General features: G+C 34.5%; 2 protein-coding genes across 3 annotated transcripts in view; both read left to right on the top strand.

The window, feature by feature from the left end:
• LOC136832178 (heme A synthase COX15) overlaps positions 1 to 18,776 on the top strand; it is a 33,754-nt gene extending 14,978 nt beyond the window's left edge. The window contains exons 5-9 of the mRNA XM_067092936.1: positions 3,061 to 3,240; positions 8,101 to 8,176; positions 11,789 to 11,943; positions 15,913 to 16,029; positions 16,895 to 18,776. Coding sequence (XP_066949037.1) covers positions 3,061 to 3,240; positions 8,101 to 8,176; positions 11,789 to 11,943; positions 15,913 to 16,029; positions 16,895 to 17,035 — 669 coding nt within the window. The 3' untranslated portion in view covers positions 17,036 to 18,776. The remainder of the gene's footprint in view (positions 1 to 3,060; positions 3,241 to 8,100; positions 8,177 to 11,788; positions 11,944 to 15,912; positions 16,030 to 16,894) is intronic.
• A 4,687-nt stretch (positions 18,777 to 23,463) lies between these two features.
• The window catches only part of lili (LMBR1-like protein), a 128,071-nt gene continuing 126,499 nt past the window's right edge, over positions 23,464 to 25,035 (top strand). The window contains exon 1 of one of the 2 annotated variants that reach the window (XM_067092926.1): positions 23,464 to 23,696. In XM_067092926.1, coding sequence (XP_066949027.1) covers positions 23,595 to 23,696 — 102 coding nt within the window. In that variant the 5' untranslated portion in view covers positions 23,464 to 23,594. The remainder of the gene's footprint in view (positions 23,697 to 25,035) is intronic. The other variant, XM_067092925.1, reaches the window with a different exon arrangement.

The following is a 25,035-nucleotide window of genomic DNA, read 5'->3' as shown; positions in this document are numbered from 1 at the left end:
TATTCTTCTACCTTATAACATTTTCAGAGCCTATTTCTCAGATTCTGCTATTAACAATAAGTCATCTGCAAAGCACAGTTTGTCGGGTCTTTCTCTGCCCTCCATTGTTACTTTCATTACTGTGATAAATAGCAAAGCGCTCAGTGCTGATCCTTGATAGACACAAACAGTTATCTCATATTCTTCACTTCTAGATCTAGAGAATGAATTTGATCACTCTGTGAAGCACTTTAACAATCATTGAAGAATTCAACTTTTTCATTTACAAAGTGGAATCTATTGCTATAAAGAGTGTCTCAGTACACTTCACTTAGAGAAGAGAAGGGTGGGTCATATCTTATGAAAATGAGTGGCTCTGATCATTTTGAGGATGGGTGCTTCATGTATTTCAAAAAGAATGACTCAAATCATGATACTTTGAACAGTTTGTATCCTTTGACACTGTGTTGCTTGATACCTTATCTTTTGAGCATTTGTGTCCTTAAAAAAAGAGAAGTTCAGGTCTAAAATTGAAGAGCATCTTGGAGCATCTTGGATCTTTAGAAAGTGAGGTGAGGTGTTTATGTTCCTTGAAGCTTTTAGGCCCAAAGCTTTCAGATATTAGCTGCTTTGTCCTTGGAAGACAAACAGCTCAATTATATATTGATTGATTAAAGACAAGCTCAGATCCTTTGTGAATGAGCATCTCAGGTCCTTGGAATATAAATGGTTTGGATCCAGAGAAGAATACTGGTTCGATAATTATGATTGTGAGCAGCTTTGGTCAGCTGGCATATTATGGGTTGGATACTTATGAGTGGATACTTCATTAGTAAGTGGCTTGGATTCATGGAAGATGAGTTGCTCAGAATATATGAGTGGTTTTTGTCCTTGGAAGATGAGTGACTTTTGATCAGCTAGTACTTGGATGGTTGGAGCTATCATATATACAAACAGCATGGTGTTTTAACAATGGATTGGCTCGAATGTGTCAAGCAATCATTGGAAAAAATAGTAGAAACTGACGGGTGCAAGTGCTTGCCTCTTAGGTCAGTCTATATATGAACAGGTCAGGTTTGGCTACCATATCTGGCCACAACATGCCAGTTATAAACATCATGCTCCATGGTAATAGCTGCTATATAAATATTACAAGATTTAACCATATTACTATGCAATAATGTTAAGTATAATAAACATTTTACTGTAAGTTCTACAGAAATGTAACTACACAACATGATAACCTGAAATATATTACAGGTGTATTCAAGCTTCAAACAAACAAGGATGTGATTGATAACTAGTGCAGTAACACCATAATTAGGAAAGAATGAGTTTGCATAATTATTATTTTTATATTATTCAGTAGATGAACCCTATTCATGTAGAACAAGCCCATGGGGGCCATTGACTTGAAATTCAGGCTTCCAACAAATATGGTGCTCATTTGACAGAAGTAACAGAAGGTAATAGGAAATATAGAAAGAAGAGATCAGTTATTCTGAAAAGGAAAAAATAAATTAACAAATTAATAAGTAGATAAAATTTTAAGTAAATTATTAAAATATACAAGGGAATTGTTTTAGGGTAGTAATGTGTTGCATCTTCACTTGAACTTTTGAGGTTCCAGTTGAACATCCTCAGGGAGACTGTTCCACAGTCCAATGGTGTGAGGAATGAAGGACCTCTGGAACTGAGAAGCTCGACAGCAAGGCATATGTACTGCATATTGGTGTTGCTCTTCAGCACATCTGGTTGCTCTCAGCAGGAAAAGAGGATGAGAGATCAATCATGAATGTGAAAAACCTCTGTTAAAGGACAACTTATGAATGAAAAATTGACAAACGACCATCGTCAAAGGTCCAAGTCATAACTGCTAATGTTAGGAAACAGAAACCCACCACTGTGAACCACTCTACCTAAGAAGCAGACATCCACACCAGAGAACAGTATTCTAGTAAAAGAAGGACAAGTGGCCTAAAACAAGTTGCATTGATTTTACCACTTATAGATGTATGGGGATATATGGGCCTTGATACAATGCCTAACTTCCCCGTGGCATTTACTGGCACTTTCGTTAGATGTTATTTAAAAGTAAATGTGAGTCAAAAGTTTCAGCAATTATAGTTGAATCTTCAGACTCATTCAGCAGAGTCCCATCCAACTGAAGGGGTGGAAAATCTGTATGAAAACTACAACTAATTTGAGCTTTGCTTAAGGTTAGCAAAACTGATAGAGAGGTAAGAACATTAAGTTAACCAATATTATAGGATGAAATCTCATATTTGAATATATCCAGCATCACTAACTAAGAAAAACAGCAATAACATCAGTCAGTAGAGTGCACTATTGAGGCTAAAATATCAAATATTATAAAAACTTGTCTTAATTAAGAAGAGTTTGTTATGTGCAAATGAGTGAAAATCAGAAAAGTAGAAACAATTCTTCACAAAAACCCATTTTAGTAGTTTGGAGACCAGTGTTTGTATTTTGGCAGACAAATGAAGAATGAGCTTGGTTATCAAGTTATCCATGCCAGGTCATGGCGTACGTCTTCTGGTGCTCTTCTTCCTTCAGAGGTTTTGGAAAATTCCATGGTAAGCAAAATGACACCGTAATGCACAAGTTTGTTACTGAACACAGTTCGATGAGTGAGAGGAACTACTCTTAGTGGAGATCTCTCTTGCTGATGTCTGTTACTACATTACTTAATGTAACTAACATCCGGGAAGTCTGTCCTTAACTTATCATTAAGGCTTAATTAGAGATCTTGTATTTATGAAAGATAAAAATTGGTTTAAAGATATTTTTAGCAGGTAAGATGAACCTTCTCCAAAGACAGATTCTGTCTTTCCCACCAGGTAACTACACCATTGCTTATTATACATTAAGTAACAATATGGCCATCAGTTTACAACTTTCGACTATGGTATCAATAGGTTATTTATAAAAGAGTTTAACCTGATTTGGTATTAGTTAAAGAGCAGAGTTGTATGGATGAAACAGAGAAGTTATCTCATTTTAAATATTTTTGAAAAACTGTCGTTGAAAATGCTAACTTGAATATACATATTTTTTCAGGGCCTACTGGGATGGTACATGGTAAAGTCAGGCTTAGAAGACAGATTCACAGAACCTTCAGATGTTCCAAGAGTTTCTCAGTACAGGCTTATGTCTCACTTAGGAATGGCTTTCGTCTTGTACAGTCTCTTCCTCTGGAATGCTTTAGGTGTTGCCTATCCAGCACAGAAGCTCAAGCAGGTGAAATTATTCTAAATGTTTTTTATATTTTTCATGGAAACATTTGATTTTAATGGTGAAGTAGATTTACTTAGGGGTGATAACATTCTATATTTTAACAGGTGTAGTATTCCCTGAACAAAAGTGACTTTTACGTTATGCTAGGGGTTCCGGGTTACCCAAGCTGCATAATATCTTCCATGCTACTTCCAGTTCAGAGGTTCTTAATCAGTGTGATTGTGTTGTATGTGTACTGTATATGCTACTTCTTCATTATACTGTGCTGGAGTATACCAACATATGAGTATTTTCATCATGAATTCCCAGCATAGAAAGAACTTTCATTCAAACTCCATCTGTAGTTATTTTGAATTATCACAAACTGTACTGAAGTTTGATAGGGCCTCAGAGTCTCATTTCTTAAATCAAAGACCCTGCTTGAATTATCCAATTAATTAAGATATAATAACACTTAATCTTCCATATAATGGGGAAAACCTAGACAGATTACCCAAATTTTTTTCAGACTAGACTTTACCAGGTCACCCAGATTTATAGCTTAAGTTATGTTAAATGATATACCAGATAATTATTATTGCAAAGTTATAAATGCATTAAAGGCACCATTGTAACACAGTTTTGTTGTTTAACAGATTTTATGAAAACCAGAATCTTGAGAAACAGTGTTATTTACTCCGTAGGCAGGTGGTGCAGTCAGTGCACCCACATGGCACAATGTAGGCATTACTAGATGGTGTATGCAGTGTCCTTTTGTCCCCTAGTTGTATCCACTTTTTATCCTTTTATTTTACCTCCATTTCTGCTTCCTGTCTTCAGTCTTGCTGTCCAACATTTCTTAACTGTTTCTTAGTGAAATTGTGGGGTTTTTTTCCCAATTCTACCTTTAGATTTGTTTTCCAACCACTCCAACTCTCTTTTTTTCACTATCTTGAGTGCTGAATGACTGAAAGCACTTAGTGCTTGGCTTGATGGCCTAAATTTTGTAAAATCATACAAAGCTATAAAACATCAAAATACTCACGGTATAAGTGCTGTTTGTTAATATCAAACTGTGATTATTATAAATGCATTAAGGGGTAGTGTAACACAGTTTTATCTTGTTGGTAACACTTCATAACATTAAGAATCATTTAAACAAAATCTTCAGATTTATAAAACTTAAAAACATGGCTGATAAAATCAGTGACAAACAGGCCAGTTATATCGCAGCATAATTTGAAAATTTTATTTCAGCTCTACATAATTCATTAAATTATTTTTATTTATTGCATTGTTTTATAAACATTTTAATGATTTATATTAAATTATTTTTAAATATATCACACACACACCACATTTCTGTAATCCATCACAAACCATATGCTAATCCAGTTTTTTGTTTGATTAGGGTGAAATAAGGATTAAAAATGGCTGAATTAGCTATGAATCCCTGCTTCATTAACACAGCATTTCTTACCTTATTTCAATTCAAGGGAATTGAATGTATGATAGTATGGATGTTTGGAAAATTACTCCCATGGTAACTGAAATGTTTGTATTACCCAGTTGTGCATTTGTCACTTTGTTTCACTTCACTCATTACATGATTTGATGAACTTTTTTATTTTAAGAAGCCGGAAGCATTGGCCTTTTCTTTGATGAATATACTCATGTTATTTCTGTGTCTCATTGTTGCACATAATTATTTAGCTAATGACAGGCAAAATCTTACATCTTTGCAGAAATACATTACATCATATGTCAGCATATGTTGAGTAGTAAATTTTTTTAAGCATATGTTAGTAGTACATTTTTTGAAGACAGGCTTAGAAGAAAGGGTTTTAAGTCTCACTGGATTGGTGCTCTTCAAGATATATCAAATAAAATACTTTGATCATGGAGTCAGATTTCTGTGCTCATAGGGCTCTTATGTAGGATGTATTCTTGAATGAGGGGTGGAAATTGGAGGAAGAATAAAATAAAAACATTTGGACAGCTGTGTGGGAAGAGACCAAAGGGATTAGATAAGAAATAAGAGGCAGAAAAGCCTGCTCAGTGCATAAGGCATGTAGACGGAACACATAACACCCCTCTTTAAGGAAATATCAAAGTAAATGACTAATGGAAAGGCAATGGTTTGCCTTGTATGAAATTAAATACTGTACTGTGTTTTAAAAACTGTTTTTGAACACAAAACTTTTTATTTTGGGGTAAAGTTTGAAAAGAAAAATGATCGCCTGCAAAGGATTACTTTTGATCCTTAGTAATTATTATTACAGTGTTATGGATACCTTTTTCAGTATTTATAGTCAACTCTGGATAGGTGACACTCCTGATAAAATGTTATGTAAGTTGCTGATAAACTCATTACTTATATTTTGCCTTTGTGGTTGCCAGTCCACTTCACTTGACTGTGTTAATGCTTTGCTCACACATTGTTCCCAGTGTGTTGAGTTTTGAAGATTGCCTTTTTCACTTATAATTAGCTCTGTTCTCTATTATCAGTTTCATATCTTATCAGTTTGTTTCATTTTTATTTGCTTACTAATATCTAATAAGCATAACTGTTATAGAACCACAGCTATATAGCTGATGATAGAACATCAGCTATATTGTTTTTCATGCTGGTGGTAGCCAGTATCAATATTCTTTTTCATAAAGAGCAGAATATGTGGTGATTGTGCTTGTCATTCTTGTTTTAGGATTATCTTTAGGTCTAGGTTCTATATGTTAGTTGGTTATAGTTTGTCTAAGCAAGCTAAAGGGTTTGAACCATTAGGATAGTTTGTTGCTTTTTATTCCCAATACCGTACAGTAGTTAGTGTCCATTACAGTTTTGTTACTTACTGATGCATCTGAGTCCAGTGAAAATAAAAATGATCTTTTGTACTGAAAGAAGTATTCAACTCTGAAGGATTAGAAGAATGAGAGGGTGGAAAAATTTTCCATGGAAAAAGAAGCAGCGTGAGAAGATCTCGGAAAGGAAGAGGAAGATCTAGAAGAGAAATGTGGAAGCTGCCATCGAGGATGGAAAACCATCCCAAGATGGTGTTGCAGACTTCCTTCTATAACTCTTCTTACCAAAACTCTTCCATTGCTCAGGAGGCCAATCGACGCATTCAGGGCAAGGGTTACGCTGCAGAAGTTAGCTCTACTTGTAGGACAAGTAGATTGCGGGTCATTCTCAAAGGAAGGCAGGAATCGGGAACATGGATTGTTATCAACACCAGGACATCTTTTCTTTGGAGTTTAATGGCTCTAGGAGGGTCGTGGGATTGCATACTAACAGTAGGAACACACAAAAACACAAAATCACACTGAACACAAAACCCAAAAGGAAAAGCAGATTCCAATGGTGAATGCAGCCAGAAAGGTGCAAAATAACTGGCTTTTAGGAGAGAAAGCAAAATTGCTTCCTCCCTACAAAGGCAGTCAGAAAAAAACTGATGCTATCTTCCGGAGACAGGTCATAGGAGGTCGACTCCTCCTTCTACCTACAGCCATCTTGCCCATCTTCCGATGCCACCTATTTCCTTGTAACTTTTTTTTAACCAGATCCAAGCTGGCGCTAGAGAACTTTTCCCCTTATGTTAAGACCGCAGGTTTGCTAGTTATGAAAAATAGAAATTGATTTAAAATTTGTCATATTTATTCTCTACGCACAATTATCTGTATAATCTCTAAGCACTACTGCTGTGAGAGTTGGTTACCACTTTAGAACTGGCTTATACTGGGTGATGTTTAGAAATGAAGATTTTCAATAAGTATTGTTTAGATATGGAAAATTACAATATTCTTAATTTTCATTTTTGAAAGGGAATGCATTTGAACTCAAGATTCTTTTACTTGTAGACATTTTCTCTAATTGGTTCATAGATGTATGGTAATTGTATAACGTGAGAAAGACTAAATATTGTTTAGTCAAATGTATGCCTGTGAATAGGGTTGGCAAAAACCAATGTTTTTTTTTTTTTTTTTTTTTTTTTTTTTTAACCAAAAACATGTTTTTTTTTTGTTTAAACCATGGTTTTTTGGTTTAAACCATGGAATATGGTTTTTTCTGGTTTATGTAAGTAAATTAATTCCTGTGCTACTCAGTATAAAACTTCAGATATTTAGATGATATTCACACAAATGTGTGTGCCTATATGTGTTTGACATATCATTATCCATACATTGTAAGTATTAAAAAAAATAAAGTTGCTATTATCATTTATCTCCATATCTTGTAGAAATTAGAACACTAGTTACAAGTCAAAATCTTTGGTTTGAAATACTTCAGTTAATGGTATTTATTTTTGTACATTTTTTATTTATTTGATATCAGTCACCAATTGGTATTTATTTTTGTAATTTTTTTGTTTATTTGATTCATATTCTATTTTTGTTTATATATACAGCACCTCTTTTGCATTAAAAAAAATCAGATTATTTACCAATTTCTTTTAACCTAAATATTTACCATTAGTATTAATGTGTTCAGTTACTTCTTATGTCATGTGTGGTTTTGTAACACAAATAATATGTTCCAAGATATGACTTTGAATGTACTAGTAGGTTAAACATTATGTTAAGTACCAAAAAAAATTAATATCTCAAAAAAGTTGTGGAGGAAGCATGAAGACCTAAAGAAAATAAAAAACTAAGAAAAATAAAAAACTTTAAAAAAAAACATAAAAACCAAAAAAACCATGGTTTTTTTACTGGTTTAAACAATTTGGTTTAAACCATTTGGTTAAAATAGCTAACCCTGCTTGAGGATCTTTCAGGTATATGGAAACTGTATTTGACTTGTCAGCAAACCTTAATTGATTATATTTGATTAGAGTGAGTATTATGATAGACATTAGCTCCAAGTTTTGATAGAGACTTTTGTTCCAGGTGACAACACAAGCTGTGAAGTTCCGCAGGCTTGCTCACATTACCAAAGGATGGGTGTTCCTTACTGCTATGTCTGGTATGAGATATTATTTTATCTTATAACAATGTCATAATTTGATTATAGATTATTTTCTTATATTGTTACCAGTTCTACTTTATTTAATTCTGTTATTCTCTACACCAAGAAGCAGTGATATACGTTTTTATCATTAGCTTTTGTAATGTGTATATTCTTTATGTCGTTAAGGGGACTGGCCAGGTCTCTGGGGAAATCCTTCTTCATTGGGATATGGCCATGGTATTATACCAGGTATAAAGGACATTATATAAAAAAAGACCCATTCTGTGACTTCTTGATTTTTGCCTCATTCAAAAAATAGATAAATTCAGATGTCTACTCCCTCAACATTAATTACCCTATATGACTGAATTAATGCAGAGCCCTTCACACAAATATTTTGTTCTGTTAGTGAATATCATGGCTTGCAAAAAATAAAAAGGTTTTATCTCTTTACCGTCACCAAAAAAATCTGTTAAAATTTGGACACTTCTAGTTATTAAAACAAACCTAACAAATCTATGCTTTCATTTGGACAGGTTTATGCCTATTGTATGTGAAGTATCATTGAAATTAGGTGAAGAATGATGAATTAGTAGTTGTTTTGAAGTTAAATATGTTTTGCTTTAGGATACAATCTTCTAAAGTTTGAGCAACCCGACCTTGGGCTGGTGTGGATCAAGGTTTCAAGGCATTTGAGCTCACTTTAGTCTTTGCTGCCTAGAATCAATATGGAAAAAGGTATCATTTGTCAATTTTGACAGTGTATTTTTAATAAAACTTATCATAATTTAAAAATCAGTACAATAGATTGACCAAATGCAAAGCATAATCTTTTGTTTGTGGGAGTATTTGTTGGAAATTCTCAAAACTGGGAAAACTAAATCAAAATTTGATGTAATGATTCATATGTACATCGCCATATACCGTGCCCAGCAATAGAAATAATTTTGCAGATTTCCTTCATTCAAATATCAGCCATCCTGCTAAAACAGTATTAACGTTTGCTAGAATTTGTGTAGATTTCTTTCAGAAAACTTTCTCATTAAGGAGATTTTTATATTGTATGTAAATATTTTTGCATTGTATTTGTTTCTGTTGTGGCGTAATATTTCAGTTTTATTTTATTTAATGACCTTATATGCAATCAGTGTTTACAGACAGTTCCTGGTTAACGGCGATCTGGTTTTACGGCACTTGTCTAGCGATGAAAATCAGCAATTTTCGGCGCCAAAAATCGCCGATTTCTGCTAATCGGTGCCGATAATTGAGTATTGGCACCAATACATACCTAACAGAGGCGCCAATAATCGAAAATCATTGCTTTTTGGCACCAGTAAGCCCTGAGTCGATAAGTCCCAAAAATCAACGAATTTCGGTTATCATCACGCCCTCAGAACAGAACCCCCGCCGATAACATATTTACGTAAATTTACTGAGATCAGGAGATACAGTAACTTTTTTGGAGGTATACATGTTTTTCTAATATTTATTTGCAATTATAATTATAACTGACATCATATCATAAAAGATAAGAATTACAACCAACAGCAATCCCTGGGTATATTTTTGAGGAAATAAATAAAAAGACGTCATGGACGAGAGAGGAGCAAGAGATTCCCCCTTCAAGTCAAGAACAATACTAATCTGCCTGAGACGCCCACGATTGAGCTAAACTGAATTCTTTAGTTGCCACTACTGTATTCATTTATGGGCCACTGAAGTATTGGAAACTCTTTCCCACTCGATACAGCCATATCGTAAGGCATGTAATATTAATACTCAGAGGGGATCCGTCCACCACCCAAAACCTGTTTTAGATCCTCTCATGAGGGGATCCATCCATTAAGGGTTAAGGACGTTTTCAACACCCTCAAAAGGGATCCCTTTCCTGTTTAAGGACTTTTTTATTATTATAAAAATTACCCTAAGAGTAATTATGAAACCTAAATGTAACAACTTTTGTTGGAGAGTCAAGTTGGTAATAAGGAGAAAATGCTAGAAATACAAAGTCAGTTTTCCCGTAGTGATATGATAATATGCCAAGAAAGTGAAAAACAAGTGTCTGGAGATTTATACCCAGTCATTTAGAAATACTTGCATAGTCCTCTTAATTTGAAGGCATTGGCAAATGAATGCCTCAGTCTTGAGGACTTGTCATTTGATGAGGCGTGTAATCTTTATCCAGGTTTGCGAAGGTTTACTGTGAAGTAGTTTAATATTTCTAAACAGAAAGCACTAACTCAAAGAATTTATTGATGGGAAGTACATTATCATTATTATTATTTTGTTAAACAAAATGGCAGTTTCAACAGCATTTATTTTATATAGTAAATGCTCAGTTCGTCTTATCAATTGTTTTTCTTGCGCTGGAATGGTTGCAAGCAATTGACCGATATTCATATCGGGTGGTTTAGTGTTGTGTAGGAGGTAGTTCTCGTGGAATGTCGACTAGTTTTGCCCTCCTCGTTAGGGCATCATTCAGGACAGGATCGCAGGATACAGTGGCTGTAATACGTGGATTTTTCATCTTTTATCCGTGTCTGTTGGTTTGTGGACTTAGTTGCTTCATTTTCATTGACTATCCGGCCGTGACGTCACTGGAAGGCGGCTCCTGACTGGAGGAGAAGACAGCCAATCAGGAGCTGCCCTTCCAATGACGTCACGGCTGGATAGTCAATAAAAATGAAGCAACTAAGTCCACAAACCAACAGACATGAATAAAAGATGAAAAATCCACGCATTACAGCCATTGCATCCTGCGATCCTGTCCTGAATGATACCCTAACGAGGAGGGCAAAACTAGTCAACATCCCACGAGAACTACCTCCTACACATCACTAAACCACCGGATATGAATATCTGTCAATTGCTTGCAACCATTCCAGCGCAAGAAAAACAATTGATAAGACGAATTGAGCGTTTACTATATAAAATGAATGCTGTTGAAACTGCCATTTTCTTTAACAAAACCTGTATTAAAGAAGGTCTTTTTCCTATTATTATTATTATTATTATTATTATTATTATTATTATTATTATTATTATTATTATTATTATTATTATTATTATTATTATTATTATTATTATGTAGCTTAATGACTTATTGACTAATATACAATTGGCCCAAAGGATTTGGTTAAGTTAGATGGTAAAACTGGAATGAAGAAATTGGACTTTTTAGAGGGAAGAAACAAAAAGTAACAAATGGAAATAAAAGGCAGAGAGCAGTGCAGTTCGAGGGCAAAGGGATGTTGCAAAGAATGTTTTGTCCTGTCTAAAATGTGTGGTACTATATATTCTGAAAGTGGGACTCCTCACATGGGGATGGTTTTTTGAGGGGAAGTGGTTCTTAATTCTAATACAAGTACTGCACTGTAGTAATTTTAGTATTGCAAAAAGTTAGATTTTTCTTTTTAGATGTAAATAACTGAGTGCTTACCACATATCTGTTTGATTTTATTCTTTCCAGTTTTACATGTTGTTTTAATTATAGTATGTCGTCAGTTTTACATGTTTATATTTTTTTTAAGGGAACATTTCTTGCAGTGGTTTTTGTTTTGAATTCAACTTTTTTTGCAGTGCCATTATATAGAATAAACCAATGAATCAAATTTTCTTTTCTTCCAGGTGCCCTTGTGGCTGGCTTGGATGCTGGATTAGTTTACAACTCATTCCCAAAATTTGCAGATCGCTGGATTCCAAGTGATTTACTAGCATATTCTCCAGCCCTTCGGAACTTCACAGAAAATCCAACCACAGTGCAATTTGATCACAGGATCCTAGTAAGTTTTACATTCCTTGTCATTCATGCTATACTGGTTAACTGTAACTATTATTATCTCTGTTATTATTAAAGGTTCACAATCCCTTCTCCAAAACCTCTGGGGCCAGCTGAGTTTTGGATTTTTTATTTATTAGGATTTTGGAACTGAAGTTTGCTCCCCCCAGTGGAGTCTGGGCCAGGACCTCATAATCAGATGTTACTGCTGCAGCAAAAAAATAAAAATATAAATATAAGTGGGGTAGATAAAGATTACAAATGTTATTGTAGTTCATTTATAGAGTGCTATACTGATAAATTAAATACTATAGTGAGATAATTAAGATGTTAAATAATGGAAAAGTAGGGTAATTAAAATCAGAAATACATTAGCAAATTTAATTTCCAACTAAAACTTTCCTTTAAAACTAAAAAATATACTGTATCAAGAGAACCTTAATTACTGTCTACTCATGTATCATCCAATCCCTTATATATACAAATCTTAAAATTTTGTCCCCAAAACAAGATTTTATTACAAATCTCATACATCATGCTGCTTGCATTTTTGGTAGATTACACTAGGGTATGCTTAATATGTGAGTTTCGTTTTCAGTAGATTATATGTGGTAAGCTAGGTTTACTATGCCTATCCTGGTTTAAGTATACACTATTCCATTGGTAGTGCATATTATGTTTAGGTTAACTTTTAAAAAATCATCTTGGCTTCTTTGACAAGTCTTGCTATATCATACCCAAGTGACTCGGGGTGACTTAGTTCAGCTGTTGGTGTGCCTAAAGAAATTTTTGATTGATGCTATACCCTCCACAAGAAAAAAAAAAAGTTTTTAGAGGGTTTTGGTTTTTAGAATTTTGGATGAGGATTGTGAACCTGTTATTATTATTGCTATTATACTAGAAACCAGTGGATCTCAATAGAGAAAACAGCCCAATATGGAACAAGAAATAGACAAGTAAAGAATAAATTGTATAAGAGAAACAACAAAGATGAAAATAGATAAATGACAAGGAAAAATAATTAGGATAAAGCCAAAAAAACAGGAAGTAAACTCATGTGAATACATTCAGTATATCATAAAAAGTGTTTGCTCTGAATGTCTCCAGGAGTTCCAGTGAAACAGCTACATAGTTTAGTCACAGCATGGATAAGTATTATTACAGTCAAACCAAAATGACTGCAAACATGGCTGTCATTAGCTGTGTTGCTAAACTTCGTGACTTATAGTCCGACTACAGTTAATCTGCATCCCTCAATGTGGGGTTCTTTAATCTGGTCATAAAATCCTACTTATCCCTCCCACAGGCTACCCAGAATAAAGAGACTGTTCTGGGACAAGACCGACTTAATTTACAGTCTACCAGAACTTGAGGAGACAATAACAGTATTTCTATACCTTATTGTATAATTTATTTTCATTAGTGAATCTGGGCTAGATTTTTGCCATTTATATAATTTGTTTAGATGATTAGAAACTAAATCATCCCTATTCTACCCTGTGATCAAAACAGTTTAATGCATGATTTAAATTTATTTGTTTATTGTCATTTTTACTATAAACAATCCTTTACTTGTTATCAAATTTCAGTGTTGTCACTCTTTTTTCCATTTTTGCGGTTGGATATGCAGAACAATAGTGTCAAGGTGTTTACCCGTTCTGACTTGGTACAAGAAAGATGTGGCAACGTGCCTGCCACATCTACATCAAGGTTTTATAAGTAAAATCTGGGAAAAGTGAGATTCTAAAACATACTAAATGTTCGCAGTCATTTTGGTTTGACTATAAGTGGTTTAACAAGTACAAAACTGTGTGGTATTGAACTTACAAAAGGAAAGGCAAGATTTAGAATTAACGACATATCAAACACTGTGTTGTGGATGTTGTAGTTTAGGGAGAAGTAAATGTAAATAACAACTAGATGTACAGTATTAAATATTTTGTTGTCTGGTGACTATCTTGAATTTTTGTTGGGATGAGGTTACATTCCCTTTTCATTTCTTGATTATATTCTTATTTTGACATTCAATCTCCAAGTAATTTGTGTTATAGGATTGCTAAGTTGTAATTTAAACAAAAGAAACTTAAGGTATAAATTTTAAAAACTGCCATATTATGTTTAGAGGTGGAGGACATCCAGACTACCATACACTGTTAGTATTCGGCTAATCCAGACTTTTTAGAATCTGGCATGAACTGCACATGTCATAGCACCATTCTTTTTCAACAAATTACAAGTTTTATTATTTTTGGGTGCTAACTGTTTGTTTATGGTTATCTAAACTGAAGGGTTATCAGTACAGTGAAGACCAAGTTTCAATATAAAACTTAGAGGTCAGTGTTAGAACTGTATGAAACAAAAGCATACCCATGATGGCAGAAGAATAGTGTAGATTGTACAAAATTAATATACTGTAATTCACTTTAAATGGTATTCCAAATGTTTGATGGTGAGCTCTCTTTTATATAGTTAAACTTGAACATCCAAAGGAATTTTGCACTGTTGATTCCAAGGGGGGTTAAAATATTTTGACAAACTTCAAACAACAATGTTACAGTGTCACCTCATCCTAACGGACAGCTCAGAGGTCTGCCCATCCAGAAAGTAACAAAATCCACTTAGTAACAAAGACTGTCATATAACCTGTGCAATGGTGTACCTGGAGTCAGCTAGCATTGCATATAAAATACTTCTTGGCTTATCCTAACCAGTATTTTGTAGTTATCATTCAATTTAAAATATTGATTTACTTATCATTGGAATTCAGAGATTTATCTGCAAAATGAATTGTTTCAAAAAATGTGTACATACCAGTACCTAGTTATGCTTATGAGATATATAAAATACTGCATGCAAAAGCTGTACAGTATGAAAAACAAAACATTGTTTCTTTTTAAACATAAGTAACCCTGAATTCTTAAAAAAAAATTGACAAAGAGAAAAAGAGAGATAGAGAAATGGTAAACACACATTGTGCGTAGTTAATCTTAATGTAATGAATGCATGTGCATATACCCTTTATACGCACTTACTAGGAAATGTGTAAACACTACAGTTCTGTATGGCTTTAAGTAACGTCAACAAAACTAATGTATGAGAGAGAGAGAGAGGTGGATCCACAGTAAATGCGATTGTTTCCTAATGTTATGCCCAAAGAGGAAGGTGTTGGTTGTATGTGTGCTTGTGTTTTTTTTTACCATCCACCCTCACAGGCGCAGCCAGGAAAGTGTGAGTCAGTGTGAGTGCATTCATTTGTTCATTATATTTCATTATTTTTATTGGGCTCAGGCAGGTCTGTTCATGAACGAAAGCTTAGGCCTGTTAAGTAGAAGTGCCACTTTTGTTTTACAGTCATTTTTGCACCCATGAAGTCTCAAAAGCAAACTGTAACAATAACCTAATTAACTATGCCTTCATTCTAGTAGTATTATTGGGAGCATTGATTAGATTACTTAACTGCCCAGTCAGGCTATTTCCAAATTGCTTTTTAAGTATAGAAACTTGAGCCGCTAATGGAAATACTAAAAATACAATATACAATTGTGGTTTGGTGTTGTGGGTTACAACTTATTTTCAGAGCAGAATTATGCTCTCTACATAGTTCCAGTGGAAAGTGAGAGTCATACATCTGTGTTGGTGCATTTATGTCTACTGCTCAGTTTGATAATTTGTTTATTGTAGCATTTTGTCAAATTTTATTGCATATTGTTGAGGAAACATATGGACAAGTGCTTGAAGAATTTTCCATCTTGAATCTGTAAGTTTATTTGTAAAAAAGAAAATTATTTTATATAAATATGTCTGCAAAGTATTGTTCTATATTTTCTGGTGTCATTATTTACATTTCTGTACAGCCTATCATATGTTCAAGCTCATGCAATGTTGCAGTAAGTTTTTGAAGATAAGCAAACTATTGTGCTTACTCAAGCACATTTTTGACTTGAATTATGTTCATGTTTTACTCTTATCCCAGGGGACAACTTCCTTGTGTTTGGCTACAGCTGCTTATATTTGGTCAAGGAGAGGTGTGAAACTGCCCCCAAGAGCTTACACTGCTGCAGCTGCTCTTGGTGGAATGGCATGGATGCAGGTAGGAATTAAATAAATCTCATTTAGTTACTGTGATATAACAACATAGGTAGGCCTCTCAAACCCCAAAGCTATTCACTTGAGTTATTTTGTAAGGTTACCTTTGTACAGCTCTGCACACTGCCAGATTTCAAGGGACAAAACACACAGGTACGTTTGAATAAATCAGCAGTACAGATACTGTATTTTATTAGAAACAGAACATTTCAGCATTTTAGCATACATACTGTATTTCACTACTTGATGTTGTGATGTGATAAAGAAATCTGTGAAGTAAATAGCCTATTGTCTGAATTTAAATGCAGAATGTATCAAACAGGGTCTTTTCATTTTTTTTTTGTTTTAGTCAGTATATTAGATTTATTAGAAATCCGGTGTAAAGTAGTTTTTATAGTGCATCACTATACTGACCAGAAATTATGAACGAATTTCAACATTTACATATTGGAGTAGATACTAATTTATATTATGAAGTATTACAGGTCAGCAATGAAATCATAACTTTTAACTGTTAACACTGCAGTCCTCTTCAGCTAAGGGAAAAGGGAACTTTGATGCAAATGGGCAAGCGTTACCATTGTATTGTTAACCACGTTTTGCTGAAAAACACAGTTGTGGATATTCATATATTATAAAGTGTTTATTGTTGTTGGACTTGAGATTTTAAAATTGATTATGTGGATCTGAGAGAATAAAGTTAATTTTGGTGTTGGGACTTAACCTTGTTAATGTCTTTTATTGGTGTGTAATTGCAAGTCAACACTTGTTATAACTACAGTGTAAAACAGTGGTGTGCATGTTTGTCCTATGGAAGTTGAAATATGTTGGAAGGATTTTGATACTCAAATTTTCTTCTGTCATTCTAGGTTGGATTGGGTATAACAACACTTCTACTGTATGTGCCCACTGCCATTGCTGCTATGCATCAATCTGGATCTCTGTTAACTCTCTCTTTTGCTATCTGGCTGACACATGAACTCAGACACCTTAAGAAAATTCCTAAGTAAATTTATTGTTTTGATAATGTTATAAAGTTGAGTTGAAAATGCGCAATGGAATTTTTTGCAGGCATTTGTAAAACAGACCTGTTTCTATATTGTTAGATGGCATTTAAGAGTTAAAATTGAGAATTGGAAATAAGGACAAATACTGTAGTCATTTGGAAAATCTCTCTTGTCATAAACAGTTACTTTTTTTTCATTAAATTTTCCAGATTTGTTGTTCTTATGTGATGATCCCTTTTTTTTAGAATTTTTGTTTATAGAATTAGGGCAACATTAATTTACTTTATTGTTATTCTTCGGTTATTTCATAATTTGAATAAAGTGCATATCTGCAATTGCTTTACAGGTTAAGGTTATATTTTGGAAAATATGGGTTGATATTGCATTGTACTTATTTGTACTTAGAGGTTTCACTTAATAAGGAGGCTTTTATTGCTTTTTTTGTTATAAGCTTTTCAGTTCATTTATCACTATTTAGGTGTCAAGGTTATGGTGTATTTGATTTTTTTTTCAGCATACCAACAATAATGGATTTAACAAACTCAAATTAAATGTACTGTAATGTGTTTGTTTTATACCAGCTATTTTGTATACAGTATAGTTTTTGTATATTTTTAATCTTGATAGGTTTATTGCATACATTATTATTGGTATCATAAGGTACCTTCACAAGACCACATTGTACAGTTTACAGGTAGGATTTGTTCCGAAATGAAAGTGAAAATAGGTGCAAAGTGTAACTAAAGAAGTTGAACGGATATGTGTGAAGAGCCTAAAAGAAATGAATGGAAATTATAGGAAGAAAGCAATACAGCTGGTTTTTTGACAGGATGCTTTTCCGAACCTTTCTTACCAACTTGAAAAGTAATTACAAATTGGAGATGTTATGTTGCCTTTGTCTTACTATGAGAAAATGCTGTTTTATCATTCAGTTCTTGATTGTAATAATTTTCTTGGATAAAGTAATTTATTATGTTGCACTTTATTGCATATATGTTAGTTTTGTCTCTCAGATTGATTGAGCATTTATCATTTCAAAAACATTTCTTTTGCCATTAAAATGTAGTAAGGTCTCATAGTCATATTGTCAGCTAAATTCATGTTGCAAATTTTGATGTGTTTTAACCCAAATTTTATGCTGTAGCCAACTTGTAAATTCTGACATTTATACATTTTGTTATCTTTATGTACAGTGATGTGGCTACACATCAGCCAAGCACAAGTTCCATAGAAATGAAGTTGATATAACATGAATAATAAGTTATCCTTTTATATTGCAAATTCTTGTGTAGTCAACAAATTTATGATTTTGTGGCTAATCAGTTATACTAGGGTAAATTTTGAAAGCACTTCAAATTTACTGTGGACTGCTTCACTATAATGTATAAAGGTGTACAGAAATATTCTTGATTTGAGGAATTATATAAATCTTTTGAAATACTCTATTGTGATGATGCTGTATAAGCTAGATATGTTTTATACAACTAGGTGTTTGTATAAAATGTTAAAAACTCTCTTTGGAAAATGGTTTGTGTTGCACTTCAGAGATGAAAACTTAATATCATTTCCAAGAATGTTAAATTTTTAGTTGTAAGATATATTACCTGTGATAGAAAGAAAGAATTGCATGTCAGTCTAACATGTGGTGTATTTCAATTATGTATTAAAGCATATTTATATTGAGATATAACAATTGTGATTTATGTTGCAAAACGATTAAATAAATGTACTGTATATAGTGTTATCTGATTGTTTTTAATAAACTTCCTCTAAGGTAATAACTGACAGGTTTCTTAGTATGAATAGGATAGTATATGACCTGATTTGTAACTGTTAAGCAGAATATTTAGCAAAAGACTGTTTTGAACTAAGAGGAGTAATGTTGTTGGTGGTATATTTTTGGTTGTGTTACTTTACAAAGTAGGCAGTCCATTGTTGAGTACAATGAAACCACTAAGTCATCCCTAGATTCAGGACACACCTGAAGGAATTGTTTGTAAAGGTTTTTGTTTTTCCTATGAATCTCTCTCTCTCTCTCTCTCTCTCTCTCTCTCTCTCTCTCTCTCTCTCTCTCTCTCTCTCTCTCTCTCTCTCTCTCTCTCTCTCTCTTAGGAAAGTGCAGAGAGAAGAATGGCTTCAGTGTTCAACCTGTCCCGAATGATCACAGTAACTTTGCATTACTAGCCATGTTTACTGAATGGTCCTAGTGGGAGCAATCAGTTATTTAGTCATTAAACATAATTTTAAACAGTTCAACTCTTAAAAAAAACTGAAGAGAGCCCAACCGAAGTTGGATACTGTGATTGCAAAAATCTTATGAAATGGGTTGAATTTTTTCCTCTAAAACAGATGCAATATGTTTCCAGTTAAGTTATCTGGTAAATACACCCTTGATATATAATCTCAAAGACTGTAGGGAAAGATGAAAGTGTTCCTTTCATGGTGTCACCAAAAACCAGTGAAGTAACATTCACCCAATGTAGTTCCTGCAGAAGACTCAAGAAAGGACATACAAGTTGGTACATGAAAGTCCATTAACCGCTGAAATTCAGTAAATACCACATTCATTACTGCAAAAAGTCCCCAAATCTTGTACACGAGCTTCCAACAACACAATACCTGTGTCTTCCACCCTCACCATGGTCACACTGAAAAATAAGACCATTTCTCATTGAACTAGGAAGACTTCTTTTTCTAAAACATTGTCTGGCACTCGAACTCATGCTATGCAATATGAGAATGACAATTAGGAGCTATTGAAGAATTTAAAGCCCCACCTAAACTTTAGCTTTTGGTAGAGGAGTAATATTTGAACATGACTTCTGGGAATTTTCGAAGGAAGATATATTGGGTATGTGCTTCCAGTGCTAAATGACTAACCCTGGCCTCAGGCTACTGGCCCTAAAGAAAAGGCTGAACTACTTCATCGGGCTTTTCAAGGTAAGCAATCGGCTGGGGACGTCCCTCTCCCTGATATTTGTCATCCTGAACCTATTCTTACAAAATTTACATTTCACTTTAGGGATGTTAAGGAAATTCATGATAATCTTGATAGATGGGAAGAGAAGATCCTGATGGTTGTTGGCCGAGTCGGTTGAGCCTCAGACTGTCACTCGATGGGCCGGAGTTCAATTCTCGCGGCCGTCTGATGAAGAGTTAGAGGAATTTATTTCTGGTGATAGAAATTAATTTCTCGCTATAATGTGGTTCGGATTCCGCAATAAGCTGTACGTCCCGTTGCTAAGTAACCAATTGGTTCTTAGCCACATAAAATAAGTCTAATCGTTCGGGCCAGCCCTAGGAGAGCTGTTAATCAGCTCAGTGGTCTGGTAAATCTAAGGTATACTTAACTTTTCATTCCTTTGTTTTTTAAAAGGTGTCTAGTGTGTTGTCTCCCAAGATTATTTTTTTCTATAGATTCTTAGGTCAACGTAGTATCTTTGAGGATGAGCACAAGCTTCACAACACAATGCCTGTAACTACAGGCCAATTTCTATTCTCCCTGTGCTCTCCAAAGTCACAGAAAAACTTATTTTTAAGCCTCTATATAAGTATGTGGAATCTTAAAGATTGCTAGCTGGTAGTCCATATGCATGGGTACCTGTGAGCTCTTCTAGAGTTGACTTGCCATTTGCAAGAGAAACTAGATAAGGGTTTCGAGTGTAGAGTAATTCAAATAGATTTGAGTGCTGCTTTTGATTTAGTAAATCACAAGGCACTTAATTATAAACTTCAGAATCTTGGAGTGGGTGGATATGTTTTAGGTTTACTTCAAGATTTCCTTAGAGGAAGACAGCGGCAAGTTGTCCTTGATGGGATCTAGAGCGAACCAAGACCTATTGTGTCTGGAGTTCCGCAGAATAGTGTTCTTGGTCCACTGTTATTGTTAGTGTAAAGTGACATGGTTGCTGGCCTGAAAAATAATATTGTTCAGTATACTGATAATGCAACACTTGTGGGTGTAGTAAAGTCTCCACTTAGGAGAAATGAAGCTACCCTTACCTTCAATCATGACATGGAGTGGATTGGTGAATGGTGTAGTCGGTGGGGTATGAGGCTGAACTTCAGTAAAATGAAAACACTTTTGATTAGCATAACTCTTACAGATTTTCCACCTCATCCTCCCCTTCAGGTGGATGGGGCTCTGCTGAATAAGTCTGAAGCTTTAACTATTCTGTGTAACTTTTGAATCACATCTTACTTTTGAGAAACATGCCTCTTCCATCTTTGTCCTCTTAAGTATGTCTGTATCTTACACTGTGCATCTGCTTAATTACATGAATATGATTTCTATATTTTAAGTGTTTCTTGTATGGTTACAAGGTCATGGCCATTTCCCATAGGATCTTGTTCATCTAATTATTCTTGACTTCTCTATGCTCATCTGTTGCGTCTGTCCATCGTTAATGGTAAGTATGAAGTCTATCTCGTATGGCCCTAATGTTGTGGTCAAGGTCTAAATTCTTATTTGACCTATGACCTCTAAATATGACTATATCCTTGTCGTGTGAGCCAAGTACAAGTTACTTATTTTATGTATTGGTTTGTAAAGGACCAAACAAAGACATAATACATATTCTTGAGGAAGTTCTAAAAACAAGTTGGGAACAACGCAAAGACAAATGAACATGACAACTACAAGGTTCAAGTCTCTTGGAATTTAATGAAAAATTAAATAAATTAAGCTAAAAAAGAAGAGAGTATTTCTCAGAGAAGATATTTCGGCAATAGTATGTAAAATAGAGCTGATGTTCAAAAGAAAATAAACTAATTTTAGTAATTAAACAAAAATATTTAAGACTAAAATGCGGGGAAAAAAATGTATTCTCATGAAAACTGAATCTGCTGCCAGTGTTAGTTGATATTTTGTGAAGAGGCAGAGGAAAATTAAGTATTGTTGAGATAATGTGTGAGGGAATAGTAAATCTGCAAAATGAAATCCTCGTTATCATCTTGTGTTGAATCTGCTGCCAGTGTTAGTTGATATTTTGTGAAGAGGCAGAGGAGAATTAAGCGTGTTGAGATAATTTGTAAAGGAATAGTAAATCTGCAAAATGAAATCCTCGTTGTCATCTTGTGTTTATTTCTCGAGGCATTCCTGCTGGCAGTCATTCAGTTTATCAGGCGGGTACCTTCTGCTTATTAAAAAATGCTTTTAACGTTTTTTAATAAATAGCTCTTCAGTGATAATGGACCGTTATCTAAGGGTGTACTATAAAAGTGACTGAATGAATAATGAAAACATTAGATGACAAAATCTATTTGAATTACTCTACACTCGAAACCCTTATCAAGGTTCTCTTGCAAATGGCAAGTCAAATCTAAAAGAGAATCACAGGTACCCAACTGCTTCCTATATGCATATGGACTATCAGCTGAATTGAGCGCCATTTTAATCTCTGTACTTGAGCAAAACTGTTTTTTCCAAATTTTTTTAGGACATACCTTCGTTATAACTTTTTGTCAAAACTTAGATGGTTTTCAGAATTTGTTCATTAAACTTATTCGCATGGAAATATAAAGTTTAACGAAGAAATAGCATAATTATCTTATACAGATTCGATCAAAAGATTAAAGAATAGTGTCGAGATCATAATTATGTAAATACGTCGCTGACCGAAAATTGCTGCCACACTCGAGTTTAAAAGTTCAGCCAAGCAATACCGTTTTATGAAAGCATTCACATACCCTGAGATTCAGAATTATGCAGAAATATTAATCAGACTGGCATCCAAATACATTTTTATTTCATACTAATAAAGAATGAGTACCATGAATTCCATAACCTTCGCAGTTTCCCTAATCAACGTTTGCCATGTTTTCATGAGTAATCACTGCGCAGTAGGCCACCAGTTGCCAAAGTATGACTGTTTTCTATTTTTGTCTAGCTCTATCGGCAATGCAGTAAGAATATAGGAAAGATAAATTTCTTGTTCTAATTACGTTCTTCTTAATGTTAGTACTTTTAAGCTGTGTATCATTATAAGAACGTTAGACACAGTAAAATATTCTATGTTAATTGAAATAGGTGCTTCTCACAATAGATAACTTAAGGCTTGTATCGGAAGAATGGTTGAAAACAATTGCAATTGGAATTTATTTTTGAGTTGAAATTCAAAACGTGAGATCTTTTATAAGCACTTGTTTTAGGTTCCGATGCTCATTTTCTTTATACGTCGATTACTTATAGTTATGTATAAACACAAAATAACTATTGCCATATCAATCATGAACCCTAGCATCTGTAAACACGATGTACTGGTTGTATTTACGACAGAGTAATGGAGTTTTATGTATGCATATGTATAGAGAATAATCATTAATACTATTAAATGTGAGAAAAATTATCTTATTCGGTAAATTTAACAATTTTTGAGAAATATGTTCCAGCAGGTGGTGAGCTTTGAAACTGGCAACGTTGTATCCCGAGTAACATCCCAGGGAGAAGATGGAAGGTCGCCAGTATTGTTGTGGTCATGTTCGAGTAAGTGACAGTTCGCTATAGGAGCGTTGTTTAAATCATGTGTTGTGGGCTTTTTGGTGAAATGCTAATGAGAAAAAGATGGGCCACATAAAGAATATAAGCGAACTATTACCCGACGAGCCTATAAAAGATCCATTTGAGGAAGAAATTCACTTTAATAACACCGTTAGAGAATATGTCGTAAGTAGCTCTTTTATGCTTTCCTAGGTTAGGCGTACCCTAAGCTATAGTGCCTGTCAGATTTATGGACATTAGGCTACCAAATAGGTTGCATTGTATAGTAACCCAAATTGCCTTTTTATTTATGATACGTATCCATTTAAATCCATACAGCCGAGCAGCGAATTTCTTAATACCAGACATAGGCCTAATTATGTGGTCCTGTTTGTGACTGCTCTTGGTTAATGGAAGACACCTGAAGATTAGTCTCTGTTAGTTCAGGATAAGCCATTTATTATGTGGTTCTCAGTTAACTAAGCCAACCCAGCCTTAATCCTCACTGTTAGTGTAGGCCAAGGGCCACTTGTTCCTAAAAAAAAGTGTTTAATATCCGTGTGTTGATTCATTTTTTGAGTCAAGGGTAAGCGCGCATAGGCCCATATGTTGGGAATTCTATTTCAGCGGGTACAAAAACAATTAACCTAACCATAACGGGCCCAAGGAGCTTTGCCCCCCTTGACTTCCGTAATGTGACATTGTGCATACCCAAGCAGAACGATGTGTGTGAAACTTTTCAACGCTAGCCTATCCCGAAATGAAAGCTTTAAGAAGAATAATGAGTCAGAGGGGAGGTAGGAGTTGGAGATACCGTAAGGAAAATGATGGAAGTTCCTTAAGTAGTGAGATAATCAATGGTGAAAGGGAGCCGGATGTGGCTTGGACGTGACCTGTGTACAACCCCTGGGAGAACAGTACATGATAAAGTAAAAGTGTAGTAGATTTGTGCATGTTAGGCCCATTTCTGTAGGTCACTGTATGCTTTAAAGCACATAAGAGACATATTTGAAAAGAGATGCCTCTTAATTTATCCTCGGGCACCATTCCTTGACCAGGCCCATGGCTTCACCCCCCCCTCCCCCTAGGCTAATTGACATTGCGCATAGGAGAATGATGTATGCCAAGCTATTCTCTAGTGTTACCCTTGTTAGTGTCAGCTGGCCTTTTATGGGCACCAAAAGTGTTCCAACTGCGGTCCACTTGGATGAGAACTTTTATGAAGGGAGACTGGAGATTTGAGGAAGATTGTGCATAAGAAAAAGAAGGCAAAACTTTACAGAGGCCCTTTGCACCATGCATCATGGGAGGCAATGTTCATGATTAATTATATACATCAGTCTGTTTCTTTTCATTTACTCAGGTTAATATGTTACACACCAGAGTATAGAATTTATGTAGGTTAAGTGAAATCTCTTGGGCTTAATTTTCATTAAAATTAGAAATTACCATTCTTCCAAGGTTTGCTTAGAATGCTTGATAGAATAGGAAGGACGCAGCCTAGAAAGTCCTAAATTATTTTGAA

This window comes from Macrobrachium rosenbergii, chromosome 49 (genome assembly GCF_040412425.1).
Source record: "Macrobrachium rosenbergii isolate ZJJX-2024 chromosome 49, ASM4041242v1, whole genome shotgun sequence".
Classification (NCBI taxonomy): Eukaryota; Metazoa; Arthropoda; class Malacostraca; order Decapoda; family Palaemonidae; genus Macrobrachium; species Macrobrachium rosenbergii.
The sequence above is the reverse complement of the archived record's forward strand: the minus strand, read 5'-3'. Positions and strand labels throughout refer to the sequence as shown.